The sequence below is a fragment of the Panicum virgatum genome, chromosome 2K (genome assembly GCF_016808335.1).
Source record: "Panicum virgatum strain AP13 chromosome 2K, P.virgatum_v5, whole genome shotgun sequence".
NCBI lineage: Eukaryota > Viridiplantae > Streptophyta > Magnoliopsida > Poales > Poaceae > Panicum > Panicum virgatum.
Genome location: NC_053137.1, coordinates 46,536,893 through 46,557,518, shown reverse-complemented (window position 1 = coordinate 46,557,518; position 20,626 = coordinate 46,536,893). Strand labels below are relative to the sequence as shown.

Genomic DNA, 20,626 nt, shown 5'->3' with positions numbered 1-20,626 from the left:
AGCAATCAGCTGAAGCATCTCCTTGATTGCCATGTCCTGAACCAGCAAAAGAGACAAGTATAAACAACGGCATTTATGTAACAGCTTACGAGAACTGGTTCGCCAAAATGTATTCTGACATGCTACGGGCCGTTTTGGGCCATGAATGAATGAATCCGTTGACCATAAAAAAAATAATCATATCAAACCTAAGGCAAAATTAGTTCTTTGTTTGCTATATATGTTACTTTTTTCGATCAGTTTCACGCTTGCAGCAACCAATAAAATGAAGCCAATTTATTTGTTCACGTACCTCGTTGCCAGTCCCAAGCCATCCCTTGAGCACCGATTTCACGGTTGCTGAAGTGACTGCAAGCAAGGCTCATTCCCAACTCAGATTTGAAGTTGAAGTTGATCTTGCCGTACGATGATGCCGGCGTAGTAAGCAAGGAGCCACTGTCAACACCGAAGTAGCCGAGGAGGGACAACATCTCTCCCGGATAGATCAGTCTCATCGGAGAACTCCAAAGGGCTACACTCGGGCCAGTAGCGGATCCAAAAATAATTAAAGAGGGGGAGGGGGGCTGGAGCCCCCTAGACCCAGTGCTGCCTCCGCCCCTGACTCGGGCACGACACCTGCACGGACATGGAGCAAAGCAAGATCACTGGCTTCGGTGTTGTGCATCGACTGCCTGCATCAGATTGCACCGATAGCTCTCTTGTATCACGTGGTCAGACTAATCTCAGTGTGAGTGTCATCGACATTAAATTTGCTAATATAAACTAATAGTACGAGGAGAGATGAGAGATGAGTGTCATAAAATGTGAGAGAAGTGTCATCACCATGACACTCCCCTGACACAGTTATTAAATTTTCAATCTTGAAAACTGTGTCGATGACACTTCCACTGAAACTAGCCTCACAGGTTAATAACAAGCATGATGTCCCCTCGTTGTGAACCACAAATAAAACCGGCGCCATGTGGCACGCCTCGCTTCCCGCCCCTGAGCGTTATGCGAACTGCTGAAAGGTGGTGCTTGTTGTATGTCTTCTGAACCAGCACCGTCTAAGGCGGGACAGGGACATCATCGTCATCACCTGATCCAAGAGGAAAAATTCAGAAGTGGAACAGACAGCTATACGATGCGTGCAGGAAGGGATCGAAGAACAACAGCCTATGCCTGTCGGGTGTCGAGAGACAACCTCGCTCGGGGTCATGAGGAAGCAGAGAAAAATGCAGGGAGGAGACAGAGAAAACCAAGGAACAAATGCAGGAGGAAGCAGCATGCCTCATTTCCTCAGCAGAAAAATGGAACTTAATTTATATAAGTTGAATCTACCCACCAGCACAATGCAAGCCAGGCTAGTCTAGATGCTTTTGTCTGCAATAGTACATTGACGCAAAGGCCAGCCTTTAGTACTCATGAAAAATCATGGCATTATATCCCTCTCAAGCCACACAGCACATTTTAGTAGGACAGGTTTAAACATAGAGTTGCAGCCTGACAGTCCGGGAGCCTTATTTTGAAGATGTACGTGGAAAACTATTTTCAGATAATTAAACTACAAGGATGAGCAATCTTGTGAAAAGAGAAATTACTTTCAAAAGGCACGTAAAAGACTAGCTACCTCTGTTTCTGAATACTAAGTTACTTCAGGCAATCTACAAGAGTGAGCTAGATCTTGGAGGAGGAGGTGGCGTGGGGGATAAACAAGATCAATGCGCTCGGATGTAAGGGTTAGAGTACCACCTTCAAAGGACATGCTGACCGCCGCCGCCGGTTGCCCTCGACCAACAGTGTGCTGTGCCTGTGCGGCGGAGAAGAGAGCAGTTGAACCTGTGGTTTTGGTAATCGGTACCAATACTTTGGTGTAGTTTGGTCTTTGGTGCAGGCACATCATTCGCGAGCTCGTCGTCCTTATAAATAGCCGACCGTCGAGTCCGTCGTCTCTCCTTTCGCACAGATCAGAAAAAGAAGGTGGTGCATCAAGACAGCACCGTATCCTTCACGACAAGAACGGCATTCCTAGTAGGCTTCACCGTATCCTTTACGAAGGCAGGGGATAATGGGCGGCCTGTAATCTCTCTGCTTTACCGTATCCTTCAATGAATTTGCTTGAACCATAGAGTTCACCCTTCACCCCTCTTAGTAAATTGTCGTGGCACCCCGACCCAGGGCTTAATAGGATACTCATATCAACAAGTTGCAACTTCTTTTTCAGAAGCCGGTCTCCAAAGAACTCCGAGGTTAAGCGTGCTTGGCCCGGAGCAAATTGAGAATGGGTGACCGACCGGGAAATTATTTTCGGGTGCGCACGAGTGAGGACAAAGTGTGTAGAAAAGATATGTGTTGGTCTGTGAGAATAGTCTGTGTCCTAGTTAAGCTGCCAGATGTAAGCGGGCCCGGCCTCGGGGAGGCGGGACATTACAATTGTTATACTAAGTGAGATACTATCATTCTGGATAAGTTGGCACAGTCCAACCAACCAAACAAAATAACTATTGATCTTTAACCATTTCATATATCAGTTCAGATGATACATGCAACCAAATACAACTTATGTGACGCATTGGCAGTGCTATATTAAAGAGCACTTATATTGCAGACGAAATTCAAATAGTGGACCAAATCACATTATTCCCATGACGGAAGCGTGCCAAAGATTTGTCGATCCACTAACACATCCATATAGCTTAGTTTTAAAGACGATAACGCTTAACATTGTTCATACCTAACTTCAGCACCATCACCGTACCCAAGTGACAGCAGACATAATCTTCTGAATTTCCGTCTTTTGACGTTCAAATAGTGGACCAAGTCACCTTCACCGAGATGTTAGCCAGGTCGTGCTTTATCCGCCTGCTAGAACATCCATATAGCTTAGCTTTAAACGAACGATGGCGTTCGGCGTTATTGTTGCCCAACTTGAATTTCAATATCATCAGATCACCATACGTAACTGCAACCACAAACCTTCTCAAGCCACACGACTGATCTTGCACTGTGCATTTGCGGCGTCTCTCTGGAGATCCCTGGGAGTTGTCATACCAGCAGACTTCTCCGTCCATGACTTGCGGAAACTTCCACGGCCGGCAACAATTGAGGCAGTTCACTATGAAACCTTTACACTTATATGCTGCTGGCAGCTTTGGAAACGAAGAAATAACATTGTCTTCAGGCAAGAAACAACGACGCTACGACAGACCCTGCAAGCCTGCAAGGCCGAGGCTAGGGCGTGGTGCTGTCGTCTACCACGTGATGCCAGATGTATAGGCGACCATTGGTGTTCTATTTTTTCATTGGCAATGTAAAACTGCTATAGAAATGTAACCATATCCCATTTGGTCATTCAGGGCCACCGTAATATATAAAATGATTCAGGTGGGGGATTCTCTCCCCCTCCGTTGACCCCTCAAAAAAAAAAACATATACAAAGGAACCCATGGATAAACTCAAGCAAGTATGAACTTCTGATATGACAACTTCTATCGTTGCCTCAACCGCGAAATCAATACACGCTAAAGATATGTCAACAGCACCACAATTGCCCTCAATGCGGTGTTTGATTGGTTTCCACGACATGAGTTCCATCATGCATTTTATTGCTCCATCTATCAACTGCAGATCCTCCTCCTCTTGCCCTCCATTTTTTATCCTCATATCAAACTCTAATAAAACAGGGGAAACCATTTCAATGCCTCTCTTAGGGCCAGTCATTTGAATGAGAGAACCCTGTAAAATTATTGTTATCATTATTTAGCAGCTCTATAAAGAAAAATAGAAATATCTGAAACTAGAAACTGTCCTAACTACCTTTGTATGGACAATTCTCCATCAAAGGCATGAATCCTAAACTCTTATCTTACAAAACAAAATAATTTCAGCTCAAAAGACATACACGATCGAGCCACCATCAACAACTTAAAACTATCTGTTGGTGAATTGATGAAATTTCAGTTTCAAAAATAAGATGTCTAGCTAAATGATGTTTATACTTGAAAGAGCTAAAGATATTTGTCGTGCTCGGACTGTTAAAAGAATTTTGTGATGTATTGTGCTGTCGCCTTAGGCCCTATGTTTAAAGTAATAAGTGCATGTGTCAGATCTCTATAGGACGATGTCATTCCGCATAGTCCGGCTCCTCATCGGGCCATGTAATTCCATTTTATCCACCTTCCGATTCCTTCTCCGCTTGTTCATCAAACCATTCGACCAGATCTTCGACCAGATCCACACACAAGCTCGTTTTCTAGACCCTTCCTGAGCTTGCTGTGTCTTTCCCAACGCCTCTCATAGTCCCTTCCCGCTGTCGCAGCCACGTCCCCGTCCCACCTCTGCGCTGCTTTCTCTGACTTTGCCTACGCACATCACGGCACATCCATTGTCCACTCGGTCCAGACTCCATTCACAGCGACAGCATCAAAGGCGTTGCATACCCTGCGACGCGACAGCATCAAAGGCGTTGCATACCCTGCGACGGCGCACACCTAGAATGTGGCAGCGGTGCAGGTGCTCATCACGAGCGGTAGCTAGGGGTGGTAATGGGCCATGGCCCTAGTGGCCTCTTCACAGCCCAATAGGGCTCTTAAAATTTTTAGTTCAAAAATACATATGTTTAGAGTCCGGTCCTTTTAGGGTCCGATCCTTAGATTTTCTAGTTCAAAATGTTGGACCCTTTACCACCCCTAGCGGTAGCTGGTGCTGCATCTCATTCCATGACATCGTCGTGTATCTCAGATGCAGAACAGCAGCACATCGTCGTGTAACTCCCAATTACTAGTCATTAACCTCCTAATTGCCTATTATTCTCCATAACTGCTACCTGAAAATTTGCTAACTTAAGACACTGCACCTAGATATAGAATTGTACCTTCTGCACATTGATGGGATCATCTCTACTACGATTTAAAACATAGTTCCGCTTGCCATCCCGATCATCCCGTGCTGCTATGTACCCATACAGTGGTATTGAGTCATTGCTGATGGAACACTCAGCCAGTGTCACTAAGAAAAACTGAAACATGTTTCTTGGAAAATACAGCCCTTTGGTTGGCTTCGAGAACATCATGGGCTCCAACCGAGCTTCACCAAAGATTACATAATATATGATAATTGTTAGTTCATACAGTAGATATATTACTATAAAATAGTAAAAAAAATTATATGTCCTATATTGCGCTGAGTTGGAGAGAACCGAAGTCAGAACCTAAGTCACATGGAGAAATGCCAATAACATTGCCAGTTAACTAACATACACATTGAAAAACGTCAATATGTTTCATAAAAAACACAAGCGTTAGTTTATGATCCTAGAAATTTCTTTATGCATGTGTTTTTACCAAAATTAGAGAAAAATAGCTTGGTCAAGTATATAACATAAAAGCTAAAAAAAACGGTGCCGATATAACCTCAAAACTTAAGTAGAAATATATTAATCAACCAAATGCATTGTCAAATGCCCTAAGAAAAGAAGGGTATCTAGTTCATGCCCATATTGTGAAATAGGCATAAAATCAATCCATCAACTTGATCCAATTTGGATATTCCAAGTCTGAGGCTTTGGCAGAACGAGTTCAATTATGAAATAGACTCGAGGTATCCCTCGTGCTGTCCACAGGTTCACCAATATAGAATTGTGCAAAAATACTCATTTCGAGAATATGAAAAATTCTGCAACAAAAATGATCATTTGGATACATACTCTCGGTGCGGTCATTAATGTCGATATCGTACCAGTTTTCCTTTAAAAGCTTGTTCTTGTATATAGCTCCATCACGGTGGCTACTATTTGCAATGATAGATGGGAAAAATATATAATCCGCTTCTGTGAGATTGTTATCCATGACTGCATTGTTTACCTTCTCCGCATTGGATAGCTTCTTCTCATTTGTTACCTTCTTCCTCATCTTTGCGGTATCTATGCCTTCGGTAGTAGTACAAGCCGGAGGAATGGTCGAGTTTAGCTTGTTCGGTTTGTTCTTGTCACAGGGTTTGCAAAATCTATCACAACAGAACGTAAAAGGTCTATCACAACAAAACATAAAAGGTCAATCTTAAGATGAATACTACTAGGTATCGCAGAACCTGGGATTAAAAGTTATAACTGTATTAATACCAAAGCTGAAATCAATCTACATTTCAAATTCTGGTTCAAATATCATTTTTATTCCAATAAATACTAATTTCTTCTTTTTCCTAAGGCGCGCATCATTTGGATTGAGAAAGGAGAGAGACACAAAGGGCATCGAACAAATACCAAACTTTAGTTTCCTTTCTCTCAATAAATCAACAAAAAAATTTGGCGCAATCCAGATCCAAGGGTTCAACACAGGGCTCTGGATTATTATTACGATACATGCATGTTCGTAATTAAGAATTGGAATGAGGACAGAACAGACCCGGAAAGACGATCAGAATGGGCTGATGTTGAATCGATGAGCGAAGCATGTCGTCGCGAAAGGGCTGGAGGCCACCAGCGAGGCGGAGCGGAGCCGGCTCTGGCTCTGGCTCTGCCGCCGCTAGCATGACAGCAGAGACCAATAATCGACCTTGTAAGGCTCTGCATCAACATCGCCACTTGAAGCTTGGCGGCGGGGTGTGAGGAGATAGCTTGGCGGCGGGAGCCGGGAGGGGTAGGGGTATGGGGGTGTGAGGAAATAGAATGGCGGCGGGAACCGGGCCGGGGGGGGGGGGGGGGGGGGGGGGGGGTCGCGCCATGGATCGTCTCGCGCTCCGCCGATCGTGGCCGCTCAGATAATTTCCTTCCGCTCTTGTTTCAATTATCGTCTGGTTTTGCGCATCCTCAAGCGACGCCGTCCGTCCGCTTTGCATCCCGAACCGTCCATCGCCCTAAACCCTCGCGCCTCGCTTGTCCGCCCTCGCCGTCCGGTGCAGCGCCGCCCAAAACCCTCTCGCCGGCGCCGCGGCATCCACGATCGAGGGCCGGGCACAGCCGCACAGGAAGCCATCAGCGATCGGCCGCGCCATCACAGGTTAGGTTCTGTTCATGTTCTTCTGCGTCGATCCATTTGTTTGGGACCTTCCTGTATGAATTGGCGCCACAACGGGTAAAATGGATCGCATATCCTGGTGGTTTGAGGATTTGGGGAGAGGTAGAGCGACGGCGACGATTTTCCTTGGAGAAGCAGGCTCGGCCGGAAAAGGGGAAGAGGAGCGGGAGAGTATGAAGAGATCGTGCCTTGTGCTCATCCACATCACACTTTCCCCCTGAGCACATCCTGGTGCGTGGTTTCTGGAGCACGCAGTAGCCCCTGAGGAACCTGGAGCCTTGGAGGGCATCGGCGCTTATGAACTTGGCAAGGCCTAGGAACTTGCCCGCCGGAAGGGGTAAGCGTGCCCCATTGGTCGACGAGCTCTCTTTAACATTGCGGTCTTGACCATTCATGTTTCTCTGCGTGCAGTCCTAGATGCGGAGCAGCCCTCGCTATGCGCCAATATGCTTGGTAAGGAACCCTAATTTCCCCTCATGGATCGATCGTACTCAAATTTTGCCTAGTTTTGCATAGGAGATCCTTTAGCTGCTGGTGAATCCAACTCTTGCGTCTTCCCGGCAGTTGGTAGCAGATTAGTTTGCTCTTTGGTGGCTCTTCTTCAGCTAGCCCGCGCAAGATCGATTGAACCCAGTTATGAATTTAGGTTATAGTTGCTTTTCTCGTAGTAATTTAAGTGGTAGGTAATATTATGCTACTTTTTTTATCCTGAAACTCTTAAGAAATTTGGATGATTGGTGGACTTGGTCAGGAATTCCACTGCCTGCTGCCTGCCAGTGGCTAATGTATCTTTTACAGTTTATCTGTTCTAGCCTAGCGATACTGGTTTGCACTGATCTTTCACACTCAGTTATAGACTACTTTGTGTCGAATTCGGACACGATATCTGTTCTTCCATGAGAATACACAGTAGTTCTTAATACAATAGCAGTCAGGGCTCCACGACCTTGTACTTATGTATGTGACTGCCCAGCATTCTTTAGTCTTTACAACCTTTCACATCTTTATGGTGATGTGATATTTGCTTATTGTTCTTCTGCTGGAGGTGGAATGTTGAAATATAAGCAAGAAGGTTGTTCCGAAGGAGAAGGTAGTGAAAGTAAGAAGCAAAGAAAATTTCACAACATGAATCGCTATAGTCATTGCTTTCAATTATTCCTTTGTTCTCATGAATTCAGTTCTTTCACGTCTTCACAGTGTAGTGGTAAAAAATGTTTTGTACCCTGTTTCTTTGATCAGTGCACAGGGGTTGGATGGATCCTTTTGAAGTACAATTTGGTGATTCAAATGATTCTGGTCAAGGTGTCTGGAGTGAACTCAGCAAACGAGTTGTTGTAAATTTGTCTCAGAGTGTTTTCTCCATTGCTTCATTCAAGGGTGAATATACAGTACGCTCAAGTCTGTAGATCTTATTTGATCATCACTAATGTGTAATGGAAACATGGAAATTATGATTGTTTGTAGGAGATGTGATGCTATGTGCATGCTCAGGCATAGTGATACGATGTGAACCACTCATCACAACCTTGCTGACTTCAGCAAGCTTGTTGAGATCTTCTCATGATGAAAGCAGGATTGAAGATGACTTGACGGTTGGTGCTGCTAATCATGTTCTACTTTTAGAGCAACTCCAACAGTTTAACTAAACTTGTTTTGTTATGTAAAAAATGAAAAGTTAACTCTAAAACAGAGTTCCAACAGACCTTCTATCGGACTCGCTTCTCTATCTGGTATAGGTGGCCAACCGGGCCGCACGGCACGGGCACGGGGAGGCACGGCACGCCGGAGCACGGCGGCGCCGCCGTGCCGTGCCGCGTAGTGCCGCCGTGCCGACATCCCGGCCCGGGCACGGGCCTACGAGGGCGCCGGCGTGCCGAGCCGTGCTCCTAGGCACGGCAGCACGGCAGGCCCGAGCGGCGGCGGCCGGGGCGGACCATGGCGGGGAAGACCGGCGCAGCCGCACAGGCGACGGGTGGGGGCGGCGGCGGCCCTTGGCGGCGGCGGCGAGGTAGGCGAGGACGAGCTGCGGCTGGCCGGCGACGCGACGCGGCAGAGGCAGGAGACGCCGCCACCGAGGTCGCACGCCGGCTGCGCCCCGGCCCTCGTGGCGGCCGCCGCAGCCAAGGCGAGGAGGCCGAGCAGAGCAGCCGTGCGAAGGCGAGGCTGCGGAGGGGGCGACGGCGGCGTCCGGGGGCGAGGTCCGAGGTCGCGGACGGAGGCGAGGTCCGAGCTCGCGGACGGGAGGAAGGGAGCGGCGCTGCGGATCCGGCCGGAGGGGGGAGCGGCGCTGCGGCCGGAGGGGGAGCGGCGCGGCGGCGGCGGGGTGGGGGAGGGGAGAGGAGCGACGTGAGCGGCGAGTCGCCTGTCGGTTGTCGCGAGAAGGATGGGAGGGGGGAGCGACGGGCCGCCCCGTGCTGATGCCTTAGCCGGGTCGGGCCCGTGCTAGTGCCACGGGCCGGGATTGCGGCCCAGGCACGGCCCGGCGCCTGGCACGGGCACGGCACGGGCCCGCGAGGCCACGAGCCGGGCCGTGTTTGGGCCGTGCTTTTCTCGGACCGTGCCCGTGCCGGCCCAACGGGCTCGGCCCAGTTGGCCACCTATACTATCTGGGTAGCTATTCCTCCCGCCCGCTAGCTACCTATGCCGAGCAGGCCGGACTCGCCATCGGCCCGTCGCGCGCGCCAGGCGAGTTCCCGCGCCTCCGCCCTCCCACGCCTCTGCCGCACTTCTTCAACCTCGTGCCGCCGCCGTCACGCCGTGCCCTCTCCCGTGCGCAGTTGCCGTCGCACCCTATCCCACACGCACGCCCTGCCGGCGTCGCGCAGCTGCCGTCGCCCTCGGCCGCTCCCGCGCCTTGCCGCCGTCGCCTCACCATGTTTAGGCCCCCGCATCCCCGTTCATTGCCGGTGGGGGAGGGGGCGGTGGCCTGTGGGGTGGATCCATCGGTTCTCTGTCCCAATTCATTGCAGCAACGGAAATCTGGAGGGAGGCGATGAGGAATCCAGCGGCAGATCGATGCGCTTCCTCCCACGAGCTTCTATGGCCGGCCGCCCGCTGATCTGCTGAATACTGATTCATTCGACGTGGAGGAGGCCTGTAATGGTGAGATGCCATCTGCAATTGAATCATTTTCAAACGAATGTGAAGTACATGATTAATCTGTCATATGTGCAATTGATTTGAATTGCATTATTTGCCCTTACAATGCTGAACTGGATCCTGAGTCGACGGCAGCAGCGTCCAGCGTCCAGGCATCGACGGACGGCGCGGCGGCGGCGACGGCGTCCTCATGCCCTCACGTCCAGCGTGGCTTCCTCGGGGCGGCTGCAAGGGAGCGGCAGGCAGGCGTGGCTTCCTCACGGCTGTCACCAGGCGCCGGCGGCCAGACGTTGCAACATCGTGGAGACGGACACAGGCGGCGGCGTCCAGAAACTATCGACGAAAAAAAAAAGAATCGCCAGGAAGGGGGAGTCTGATTTGAACGTGTACAAATTTGGGTATGGAGAGTCTGTTGGTTTCTCCACCATATAGACAGTCTTCTATTTTTTTAGAGTCCTTCTCAAACTTTAAATTTAGCTAATATTTTGCATAGTCTTTTGGAGATGCTCTTACTTGTTCATTTACGATACTAGTTATGTTGACTTTATCATTACAAATTAGAGTGCGCTATAAATACCAGCAGTATATCAATGGGCAGCTGGGAGACTATGATTTGGATTACAATCTTCTTCTTGTCAACATCAAGACCCCTCCTCTTCCTGTTGCACGCCTTGACCATCAAGTGCAACTTGAGTCTTGTAGCAAGGTACTGGCTGTGGATCGTATTTTCAACTCCAGAAAATTAATGGCCACAAGTGGGTTAATGAAGGACACAATAAGCATATTTGATCAAGAAGAGATTGCAATCTCCACATGTAAAATCAGTAAGGTACATTTTTTTATTTGTACATTAGAAATAAAAATAGTCGCACCTTTAATTGCGTTTACTTAAGTTCTGCAAGGTATTGATAATGTTTCCTCTTACAGTGTAGCAGCTGTTAATTGTCACTTTATTTATTTATTTGCTAGGCTGGGATTGGAGGGCCCCTTATTGATGTCGATGGGTACTTTCATGGCATGAACTTTTATGGTGTGGAAGAAACGCCATTCCTTCCAAGGAGTATAATTATCAAATGCTTGAGGAGTTTTGCGATGTTTCGGTATGTCTTCTAGTATTTATGTACAGCTGCTTCTCCACTAGCTTATCTATGCATGCTTGAGGGGACTCGAGTTTGCTGCCCAAGTAATCTGGCATTTCTTATCTCATTAGTTTCATTGAAGCTAAATGTGTAAAACAGTGAGCAGATAGAGAAGGGAAGTTGAGACTATCTTTCTGTGGTGTTATTTAACTATATGCTTGTAATATGGGAGTGAGAGCACTTATGCATTGAAGTCTATCTCAGCTCAACTTGTTAAGTTATACACGGAAGTAAATAACAAGGCATAATTTTGGCATTTGTAGTTGCTTACGTGTGGGCTGTATGGCCCTTCTGTTTCTTTTCTTTTCTTGTTTTTTTGGGGGTCACTTGCAGTTGCTTTGCATTTTCATTTATGTTTGTCGTTAGTATGAATTTTGCTTGCTAACCTTTTATCCAATATATGCACTGGTATGGTATTAGAACTCATGTTTCATAGTTAAAACTGATATTGGTTTGAATAAAACAAGATGTAACTTTGGTTCAAACTGGTATGGACATGCTCTCGTTTATGAGATCCCCAGACCATACTTAGGACCGGACCAATGTTCGAACCGCACAGATGCTTGGTTCATTGGTCCAACCGATTGAAGCGCTGGTTCAAAGCGGCTCAAACAGAATTAAGTTTTCTTATCTTATACAAGTCACAACATGGTCCACTGGTGAATCCCTCAGTGGGAATACTGCACCCAGGGTTCAAAACCCCCTCCACGTGTTTTGTTTTTGCACAATATACTCTAAACCCCGCGCCCCTCCCCCACAGATCGCTCCCTCCTGCACCTGGCCGGTCTTCAGCGGTTCTTTAGAACAAAACCACTCTGTTTCACAGAAAAAGCGCTGGTTCATCCGGCTTTTAGGCGGTCATTGCACTGGTGATTTTTTTTTCTGGATCTGACCAGTGAGACCGCCGGTTCCTGATTTATGCCTTAAGACATTTTATAACAATATACTATGGTTCTACTGCAGGGATGAAAACAAAGGAGGTGGTGGCTACACAAGTAAGAAGAAAAAATAATCATCTTAATTAAGAATTGTATAATACTACTTATTGTTGGTGATCATTTTATTGGAGTCCTCACTGTGGTGCAAGGATGGTTTTACAATTGTTGTTTTTAGAGAGTTTTACCATTGTCAACTTACTGCTACTCGGTTCTCCTTGTTTGAGAAAGGCAGATGTGCCCCTGGCAGCATATGCTCCCCATTGACCCCATTGAGTTATATTGAGATGCATGCTACACCACTTTGAATTTGAATTTTGGACTGAAAACATGTAGTACCATGTATCTTTATGCTTCCTCACTGGTTTGCATACATTTTTGAAACATTGAAACTATGATAAATGGAGTGAAGCTAGAGCCAAAAATTAAATAATTTTTGGGTATCACTGCATGGGAATCTCTTACATGTAGCTTGCTTTTTGTTCATTGATTTCAGTACTCTATTCCCTTTCACTCATCTTTTTTCTGTTATAGGTTGCAAAACGAGAAGCACAAATATTAATCTAGATGCTTCCCCATCTGGTGGCTTTTTTGCAAAAGGTGAATCTCTTATGGCTGATTAATATTTAAACCATGAATTATATGTAAAGTTGATATCTCTTACTGATTTCTGTTGTGCATAACTTCTACCAGTATGGATGAGCATTAGCTTTATTAATTGTATTTGACATCCAGATATGACATACTAGCTATCATTCTATCACTGATTAAGTGCTATTGACCTTCTTCCATAGAATTCGTTGATCAGATGCATGACCGTCTACGCTCCTGTAATTATCCCTTGCCAACTACTATCTGCGGTGAGTCATTGCTATCGATTTCGCCAACTCTCCCTATTTCCATGCTTTCGCCAACTATGCTAACTCTCACTGTATTTCTAAAATCAGCTGGCTTGCACTTGATTCATTCTTTTGATGAGAAATTCTGCAAATTGGATGGTTCTAGTGGAGATTTCCTAAAAGAACTCAGTGGGGAACTTGCTACAAATTTGTCTCAGAATGTTGTCTCACTTGCTTCATTCAATGGTGATTATACTGTAATTTGATCATTTGGTTTCTACCTCGGTCATTGCTGAAATAATAACTGGAAATATGTTATGCGTAGGGAAAACAAGGTGGTTTGCATGCTCAGGCATACTTATAGAATATGATCTTCATACAAGTGTGCTAACATCAGCAAGTTTGGTCAGGTCTTCTGACGATGAAGACACCATTGTTGATAACTTGCAGGTGGATTTTCCATTCATTTGTATTGCTTCATGTTTATATAACACACTGACTAAACTCTTATAATTGCAGATTGAAGTGCGTCTTCCAAATGGACGATGTGTCAAAGGGACTCTGCAGTACTGTAATTTTCAATTCAACATTGCTGTTGTCAACAACATGGTCTTCCCTGATCTTCATGCAGCAAATCTCTACTATCCAATGGAAATTAAGACTGATAGTGAGGTGGTAGCTGTAGGGCGTCTTTTCAGTACTGGCAGATTAACAGCCATGCGTGGAATAGTTACTGAAAAAAAAAACAATCTTGATTGCGACAAACTTATGGTCTCCACTTGTAAAATCACCAAGGTACACTAGTCGATTCCCTTAATTGTTACTTTATGGATATAAATAGCTGCATTAGGATAGCACCTGTCACTGCACACTGAAGTACTTCTGCTTGGAATGACAAGGACGTGTTTTGGTGTTCTTCCCATTTTGACTGTCACAATTTTTTTACTAGGCTGGGATTGGAGGTCCCCTTGTTGATTTTAGTGGCAACTTCATCGGCATGAACTTTTATGACAAGGAAGAAACTCCATTCCTGCCTAGAAATGATATTCTTGAATGCCTCAGGCAATTTGAGACAAGAGGGTATGTTCTTCGATGTATAATGTAAACTGTTTATTATTCACCGCCATCACTTTGCTTGCTCTCCTGTTTTACCTTGCAAGTGAAGATGTCTGAAATGTCAGTCTCGGGTGACTAAGAATTCAGCCCATTAAGCAGCTTACGTTAATGTGTAGATGTATTATGCCTATTATAATTCAATTATCATAGATAGATCTGTAAGTATTTATTTTGTGTTTAGATAGATCTCTAAGTATTTCTTTTGTGTTTGATAGGATCATAGCTGCTGATAACACTGTCAAGAGTAGTCCAAGCAGGTAACTAACGCATTTCAGGGATATTTTGTTGCATGTTTCACCTAAATTTGTCTTCGTCTTGTCTGAAGTATCATTTGTTGAATGACAGATGGCCAGTGCCCAAACACTATTGGTCTTACCCAACAATTGAGGAGCCTGCGGACCCATTGGCAGAATTGTCTCTGCTTCCTATGGACTTGGCCAGTTCGAGTCTGCAATGCTATAGCTGACAACAATTGCTATGTAGTTGTGCCAATATGTCTATATGTTCTTTCCCAGTCTAAGTGTTGACCTTATTTGAGTTTGTCTAACTTTAGACACATTTCCTTAGCACATCTTCAACCAGAGTCCTTGTATTTGTATGTCCTCCAAACTGATGGGAAATTATGGATAGAATTTGGTATGGCTGAAGACAGGTGGTCCTTGCTCAAACACAGGGCTGAGTAATTTCTGTGAATTTGTGGGCTTTGAATATACATTGATAAGCTGAAAATCCCTGCCATGTTCTTCTAAATACTCTCTTGGTGAGCTGGCCTACAGGCCTAGCAACCTTTGAAATTGTTGATTTTGTACCTGAGCCGGAGTAGGGATAGGAGACACCGACCTGTACTTGGATGGTACGCAGGAAGGTATGGAGGACGTGTAGCCAATGAGATACTGTTGAGTCCTTGGTTTAGAGGAATCGTTATTCCATTTATTAAGAAAAAAAAGGTACTTCCACCATTTAGTAACTTCGAACAAGTGGTATGATGTGGTGCTGTGGGGTCTTTGCCTTCGACAGAGCAAATCTTGCATCTTTCAAAAAAGAGTAAAATTCATGGCGGGTCCCTAAATTTGTAACGAGGTGCCATCGCGGTCCATGAACTTCCAAAATGGCATTTTTGGGTCCCTATTCTTGGATCGGGTTTGAGTATCCATCCAAACCTACACCCGACCTGGTTTGAGCCGACGTGGGCGCCACCTGGATACTCGAAACCAGGTCAGGTGCGGGTTTGGATGGATACTCGAATCCGATCCAAGAATAGGGACCCAAAAATGTCATTTTGGAAGTTCAGGGACCGCGATGGCACCTCGTGACAAGTTTAGGGACCCGCCATGAATTTTACTCTTCAAAAAAAGTCAAAAGTTTAGAACGGTCAGATTTAATACGTTTACTTTACCCATGCGCGTTTCATATGATTTTGACTTTTCATTATGTTCGCATTTCATATGATTTTGTTTTGGTTTCATACAAAAAGGAAAGCTAATTGTCGGCCAAAGTGAACAACCTTACTCCCTCCGTCCATAAATATCTATCATTTTCGTTTTTCGAGAAATAACTTTGACCAAATATATATTAAAAATATAGATATTTGTGGTACATAATTAATATCATTAGAAAATTTTTTAAATCTAGCTTTTATAAAATTTATTTGGAGATGTAAATGTTACATGTATTTTTTACAAATTGAGTCAAAGTTATATAGCAAGCACATCAAAACAGTTACATTTATTTAGAGACAGAGAGAGTTCGCCCAATGGTCAAATCGCCGTTTCATGGCACAGAATTTGATTCTGACGCCCTCTTGCGAGCAAGAGACGGCAAGCAACTGCATTGTCGTGTAAGTGTCAGGTCGTAGAGGTAGAGGGGCACGGACGGAAAAGGAACAGTGCCTATGTTTTAAAGCCAGAATGTATCAAGGTATTACATGGAAAGCTTTCATGCGCAACAAATTGCACGGAGCAGAACCCATCAGGATAGTGTTTATTACAATCACAAATAATAGAAGTACATGTGCTTTCCCGAGGACCTATCGTGCGGCTTTCCTATCAGGCCATGACGAATCTAACATCAGATACAACAACGAGAGGCTTCTGCCAGCACCATAATAAAGTTTCCGAGCAGAAGCCGAAAATTACAACGCATACCCACCGTAAACAGACCACAATATTGACTTGTGAACAGATTCTCAGGCTCTAGCCATTTCTCAGCTCAGAGAGGAAGCTTTGTGCCAAGGAGAAGCAGGACTCCCTCTGTTTCTTGTACTCACCATACCGTTGGAAGAAGTACCCAAGATAGTCAAAATCGATTGGGGATACCTTTGCCTGCATTGGAGTGCAATCATAAAGTGTCGCCATTCAGTATCTTTTACATGGTGGTCAAAACCTAGGTAATCCAAAAGAAGAAAAGTGTGGATGCAGAATCAAGAGCGCTGCTCACCTGTATGAGGGCCCATAATGCCCAGTAAATGTGCGATGCTAACCTGAAAGTGTTTGTTTCCACATAAAGTGCTTCCAGATCTTGTGCCTGCACCTTTCAGTTGAAAAATGAAAGAGAACTGTGAATATGCTTCCAGCGTAGTTACATCAGAACAGAAAAGAACCTAGTGTTATATTACACCCTTTTGCCAAAAAAAAAAACTCCTGTAACATCTTTCAGCCTTCTATGAATGCCAGACATCCGGTGTTACCCAGAAGAAACAAATGCTAAGCAATTCATGTTAAGCGGTGTTACCCAGAAGAAACAAATGCTAAGCAATTCATGTTAAGCTTAGGAGCACTCTAAATGTCAACATCTGGCACATATGACGGAGTTATTACTAACCTTATCCAAAACAAGCAAAGGAAAACTACATGTAGCATCTAACATGTGTTACAAGAGCAGCACTAACAAAAAGCTTTGTTTACTCAGGAAAGAACTCGAGTAGTACGAAGAGATTTCAGTTGGTTTTGTTTCACATACCTCACTGGGTCTGTCAGGTTGCATATAATTCCTGAAAAAGTGATACTGAGCATCTTTATCTGGGTACCTAAAGAAGCAACCAAATGTCCTGCTGATCAACAACATGACAATAATAAGTTGCTTCGGAGTATTTCACTCACACAGAGAGAACTTACATGTTATAGTCACAATCAAATCCTGCGTACTCGTTGAAATGATTTGCAATGTCATAACCGCGGTAGCTGTATGACCCATACTCAAAATCAATAAAATATAGCTTCCCTGGCAAAGGAAACAACAACATAGGCACACAGCCAGTATGTTTATTTCTGGAAATGAATAATAAAAAATGGGGAAGCCAATATGAGGGAATAGATTTTACCTTCCGAATCATTGAGCATCAAATTTCCTGAAAGCAAGTCATTGTGTGCAAAAACCACAGGTGCACGCAGAAGGTCGGAAAGATCCTACAAGAGGATTACAGTCGTATAGTATGCATGACAGTGAAAACACAAACATCGATAAAGAAATATGAAGGTATAGATAATGAGAATAGCAGGAGGAACTGGTGTGTTTGATTTTAACTCCTTGCATGCTGTGGCTTAAACAACCAGTCTTTTACTTCATCCTATGCTACATGGATGTTACCACTGTACTAGAAAAGGATCAACTACAATTTAAATTATAATCATTTGTGGCCAAAGGAAAAAGGTACACTGTCAACTTCAAGGTACCTTAAGTTCTTTAACTTCATCTTGTATTTCTCTAAATGAGATTGTTTCATATCTCTTCCGCTTCTCATTATCCTCAAACTTCAGTGCTGAAGCTGCAAGAGTCAATTGATATCAAACATGAATATTGTTGATGTTACTTCTGAAATTCACCACCCAAACGAGTATAATGTTTGAGATGACGGTGACATAAAAGCACCAGTCTCAAAACAGCAATTTAGGCCAGCTACCTTTTTTCAAAAACTTGAATATATCATTCCACAGTTGTGGTTCTTTAGACCCTGGAATGTCTACTTGATGGAATCTGTGGAGCTCCTTGGCAATCTCAGCTGCTATTCTAGGTTCTCTCATGTCTGGGAAAAAAAAATAATGAGAATCAGCATATTTATTTCCAGAGACTTTTCGCAGAACCTCTCCAAACAATGCTTCAAATTTACATACCAAATTTTGCATAATGCTGCTTACAGGGGAAAGAAAAACACCGATTTCTTTGAACTATCATTTGGAATTGCAATAAAATTGCGAGGGGGGGGGGGGTGGAGAAACTATTGCGCTAAGTTGATGTGGAGCCCATCCCGTGCACTATTTAAAATGGAAGTATGCCTACCTGCAGGTGACAGTGTTCGAGCATGGATGAATGACTGAACTACTCCATTCTCAAAAATTCCAAGTAGACGAGCCCCAAACCCTGCAGCTGAGAGATATGGTATCGCCTAACCATGACGGTAATAGATGTATGCATTAGGAAAGATTTTAGACTCAGAATGAGATGTAATTTTTTGGCTACAATATACTTGTGTACAACCCAGAACATCCTTAAAAAGAGTACCATTATATGTTAGTATTTTTCAAAGGGCAAAATTCCCCCAAAACTAAAGGTACGGATATGAAGAATGGGTAATGAACTTAATAGAATAAATGCTACTACAAAACCAAGATTACTCTCTATCAAAGAAATCGAATATGTACCACAACAAAACTACAGCAACAACAGAAGGACTAATGCTAGAATCAAGGAGGAATATTTATAGGATGTAGGTAAATATAATATGACTGCAACACACATAATCTGGTTCAATTCAAATTCTTACCTGTAATTCCCTTTTCCGATCAATCACCAAGTCTGTATTTGGCCCATACAAACGAACAGTAACAGAAAACTCATTTCCAGTTTCTTCTTTTACAGATACCTTCAGCACTGAAAGTAAGAATGAATAAATGTCACGGAAACATATTGAAAGTAATCATTGTTGTACACACGAATCATTGTTCACACCATTGATCCATATGGGTGAGCTAGATGCAGCTACATAGGCAACAGGTTCTTATTGTTTTCTAATGCTGCAAGCATGACAGCAGGAGTGACACAACCGAAGGAAATGCTATGCAGTGACCGTGAGGAGTATCTAATCTCCTAGAGCTTGAGATAAGTAAGTTCTGCCACAGTAACTTCATATGGAAATGGGAACACAAAGTAGCAGGAAGCAGCCAGGCAGTCCTTACAGTGGGGGAAAAAAGGTGATATCCTGGTGTCAACGACGGGCAACATTCTAAGCAGCTGTGTATGCATCGTTTCTATAACATGCCGGCCTCTAGAATCATTTGCTAGCATGTAGCTCAGCTGTTCCGGTGAATGGGAGAGGGATTTGTATAGTACTACGGGCCGTGCAACTGCCAGGGAGCAGGAACTCACATAGATTCGTGATGCCGCCAGACACCGTCTCGATGGAGAAGCACGAGCTGTCCAGCGATGACCACCCTTTGACCGATCCCTTGCAGAGACCTCTGGAAAAGTAAAATACTCCCCAGATCAGAGAAACGAAAAAAGCGTCAGCGCAACCCCCCCCCCCCCCCCCCCCCCCCGCCTCCCACGCACTCGGAGGCATTTCGTCAAACACCGTCAGCTCGTGCGCGGGCCTCGAGCACACCCCGACGCGGCTCGACCCCCCTCGCACGCTCATGACACAAGCCCACATCCCACCTAGGAATCACGCACGCGCGAGCACAGGGAATTAGTAGAATACAGAAGGGGGGGGGGGCGGTGAGGAGCAGGGGTACTTGCATGATGTGAGGCGTCATCTCCGGGAGCGGCAGCGAGATGTCGACGGAGGCCGCCGACGTGGGCACGTCCGCCGGCGCCCCTGCGGCCACCGCCGCGGTGGTGGTCGGTTTCTCCTCCCCGCCCCTGGCGCCGTCGCCAGCGCCGTTCCAGCCCCGTCCCTCCGATCCCATGCTCCTCCCTCTCGCGCTCGCGCGATCTGCTGAGCCGCGCGCGCGAGGAATCTCGTTGCGGTTTCCTGAGAGGCTGAGAGCCGAGACGAGACGAAACGAGGCGAAGCAAGCCCACCCGGTTCGATTCGATCGGAGGCGGGGCGACTCAGGCGAGGGAAGCGTGACACGGAGGGAGAGAGAGAAGAAAAGTGGGGACGGAGATACAAAATATCTCTTCTTTTGTTGTAGTTTGTTTTATTAATAAAGATTTTTTAAAATTTAAACGGAGGGAGTAGCATCTAACATTAATTTTGAAATGGCATGAGGATGGAGAGTTATTAGGAGATGATTTAGATGTATGGTGTAACATCTTGCTTCCCCAAGACCGGGTCTGTTTACATCTGGCAGTTTAACTAGGATACAAACTATTCTCATAGACTAACACATATCTTTTCTGCACATTTTGTCCTCACTCGTGCGCACCCGGAAAATATTTCTCGGTCGGTCACCCATCTCGAAAACTGCTCCGGGCCAAGTATGCTTAACTTCGGAGTTCTTTCGAGACCGGCTTCCGGAAAAGAAATTGTAACTTATTAGCATGAGTATCCTATTAATCCTATTAAGCTC

General features: G+C 45.1%; 4 protein-coding genes across 6 annotated transcripts; 2 read left to right on the top strand and 2 right to left on the bottom strand.

Moving 5' to 3' along the window:
- Positions 1-2,783: 2,783 nt before the first annotated feature.
- Positions 2,784-5,888, bottom strand: LOC120695369. The gene is made up of 4 exons (XM_039978640.1): positions 5,684-5,888; positions 4,853-4,986; positions 3,451-3,714; positions 2,784-3,014 (listed from the first exon to the last, which is right to left on the bottom strand). Exons 1-4 carry the CDS (start codon positions 5,886-5,888, stop codon positions 2,784-2,786), a joined length of 834 nt encoding a protein of 277 aa, XP_039834574.1.
- Positions 5,889-6,772: 884 nt separating this feature from the next.
- LOC120696070 lies at positions 6,773-8,698 on the top strand. Its single transcript, XM_039979229.1, has 4 exons — positions 6,773-7,329; positions 7,404-7,445; positions 8,232-8,369; positions 8,457-8,698. The coding sequence occupies exons 1-4, from the start codon at positions 7,290-7,292 to the stop codon at positions 8,636-8,638; spliced, it is 402 nt and encodes a 133-aa protein (XP_039835163.1). The 5' UTR covers positions 6,773-7,289; the 3' UTR covers positions 8,639-8,698.
- Positions 8,699-9,644: 946 nt separating this feature from the next.
- Positions 9,645-14,767, top strand: LOC120679729. The gene is made up of 11 exons (XM_039961388.1): positions 9,645-10,920; positions 11,061-11,191; positions 12,194-12,225; positions 12,700-12,765; positions 12,960-13,025; positions 13,113-13,250; positions 13,330-13,454; positions 13,524-13,799; positions 13,954-14,084; positions 14,336-14,377; positions 14,466-14,767. The coding sequence occupies exons 1-11, from the start codon at positions 10,627-10,629 to the stop codon at positions 14,584-14,586; spliced, it is 1,422 nt and encodes a 473-aa protein (XP_039817322.1). The 5' UTR covers positions 9,645-10,626; the 3' UTR covers positions 14,587-14,767.
- Positions 14,768-15,990: 1,223 nt separating this feature from the next.
- On the bottom strand, positions 15,991-20,214 carry LOC120679710 (probable ethanolamine kinase). 3 transcript variants are annotated; one of them, XM_039961367.1, is made up of 11 exons: positions 19,851-20,214; positions 19,482-19,573; positions 18,880-18,986; positions 18,396-18,501; positions 18,019-18,141; positions 17,792-17,883; positions 17,440-17,524; positions 17,234-17,339; positions 17,079-17,145; positions 16,557-16,649; positions 15,991-16,441 (listed from the first exon to the last, which is right to left on the bottom strand). In XM_039961367.1, exons 1-11 carry the CDS (start codon positions 20,018-20,020, stop codon positions 16,313-16,315), a joined length of 1,170 nt encoding a protein of 389 aa, XP_039817301.1. In that variant the 5' UTR covers positions 20,021-20,214; the 3' UTR covers positions 15,991-16,312. The 3 variants fall into 3 exon arrangements, 2 of the variants coding, with proteins under 2 accessions (XP_039817301.1, XP_039817311.1); XM_039961377.1 differs by having other exon boundaries at positions 16,557-16,643; XR_005677293.1 differs by having other exon boundaries at positions 16,306-16,441; positions 16,557-16,835; positions 16,880-17,145.
- Positions 20,215-20,626: the final 412 nt, after the last annotated feature.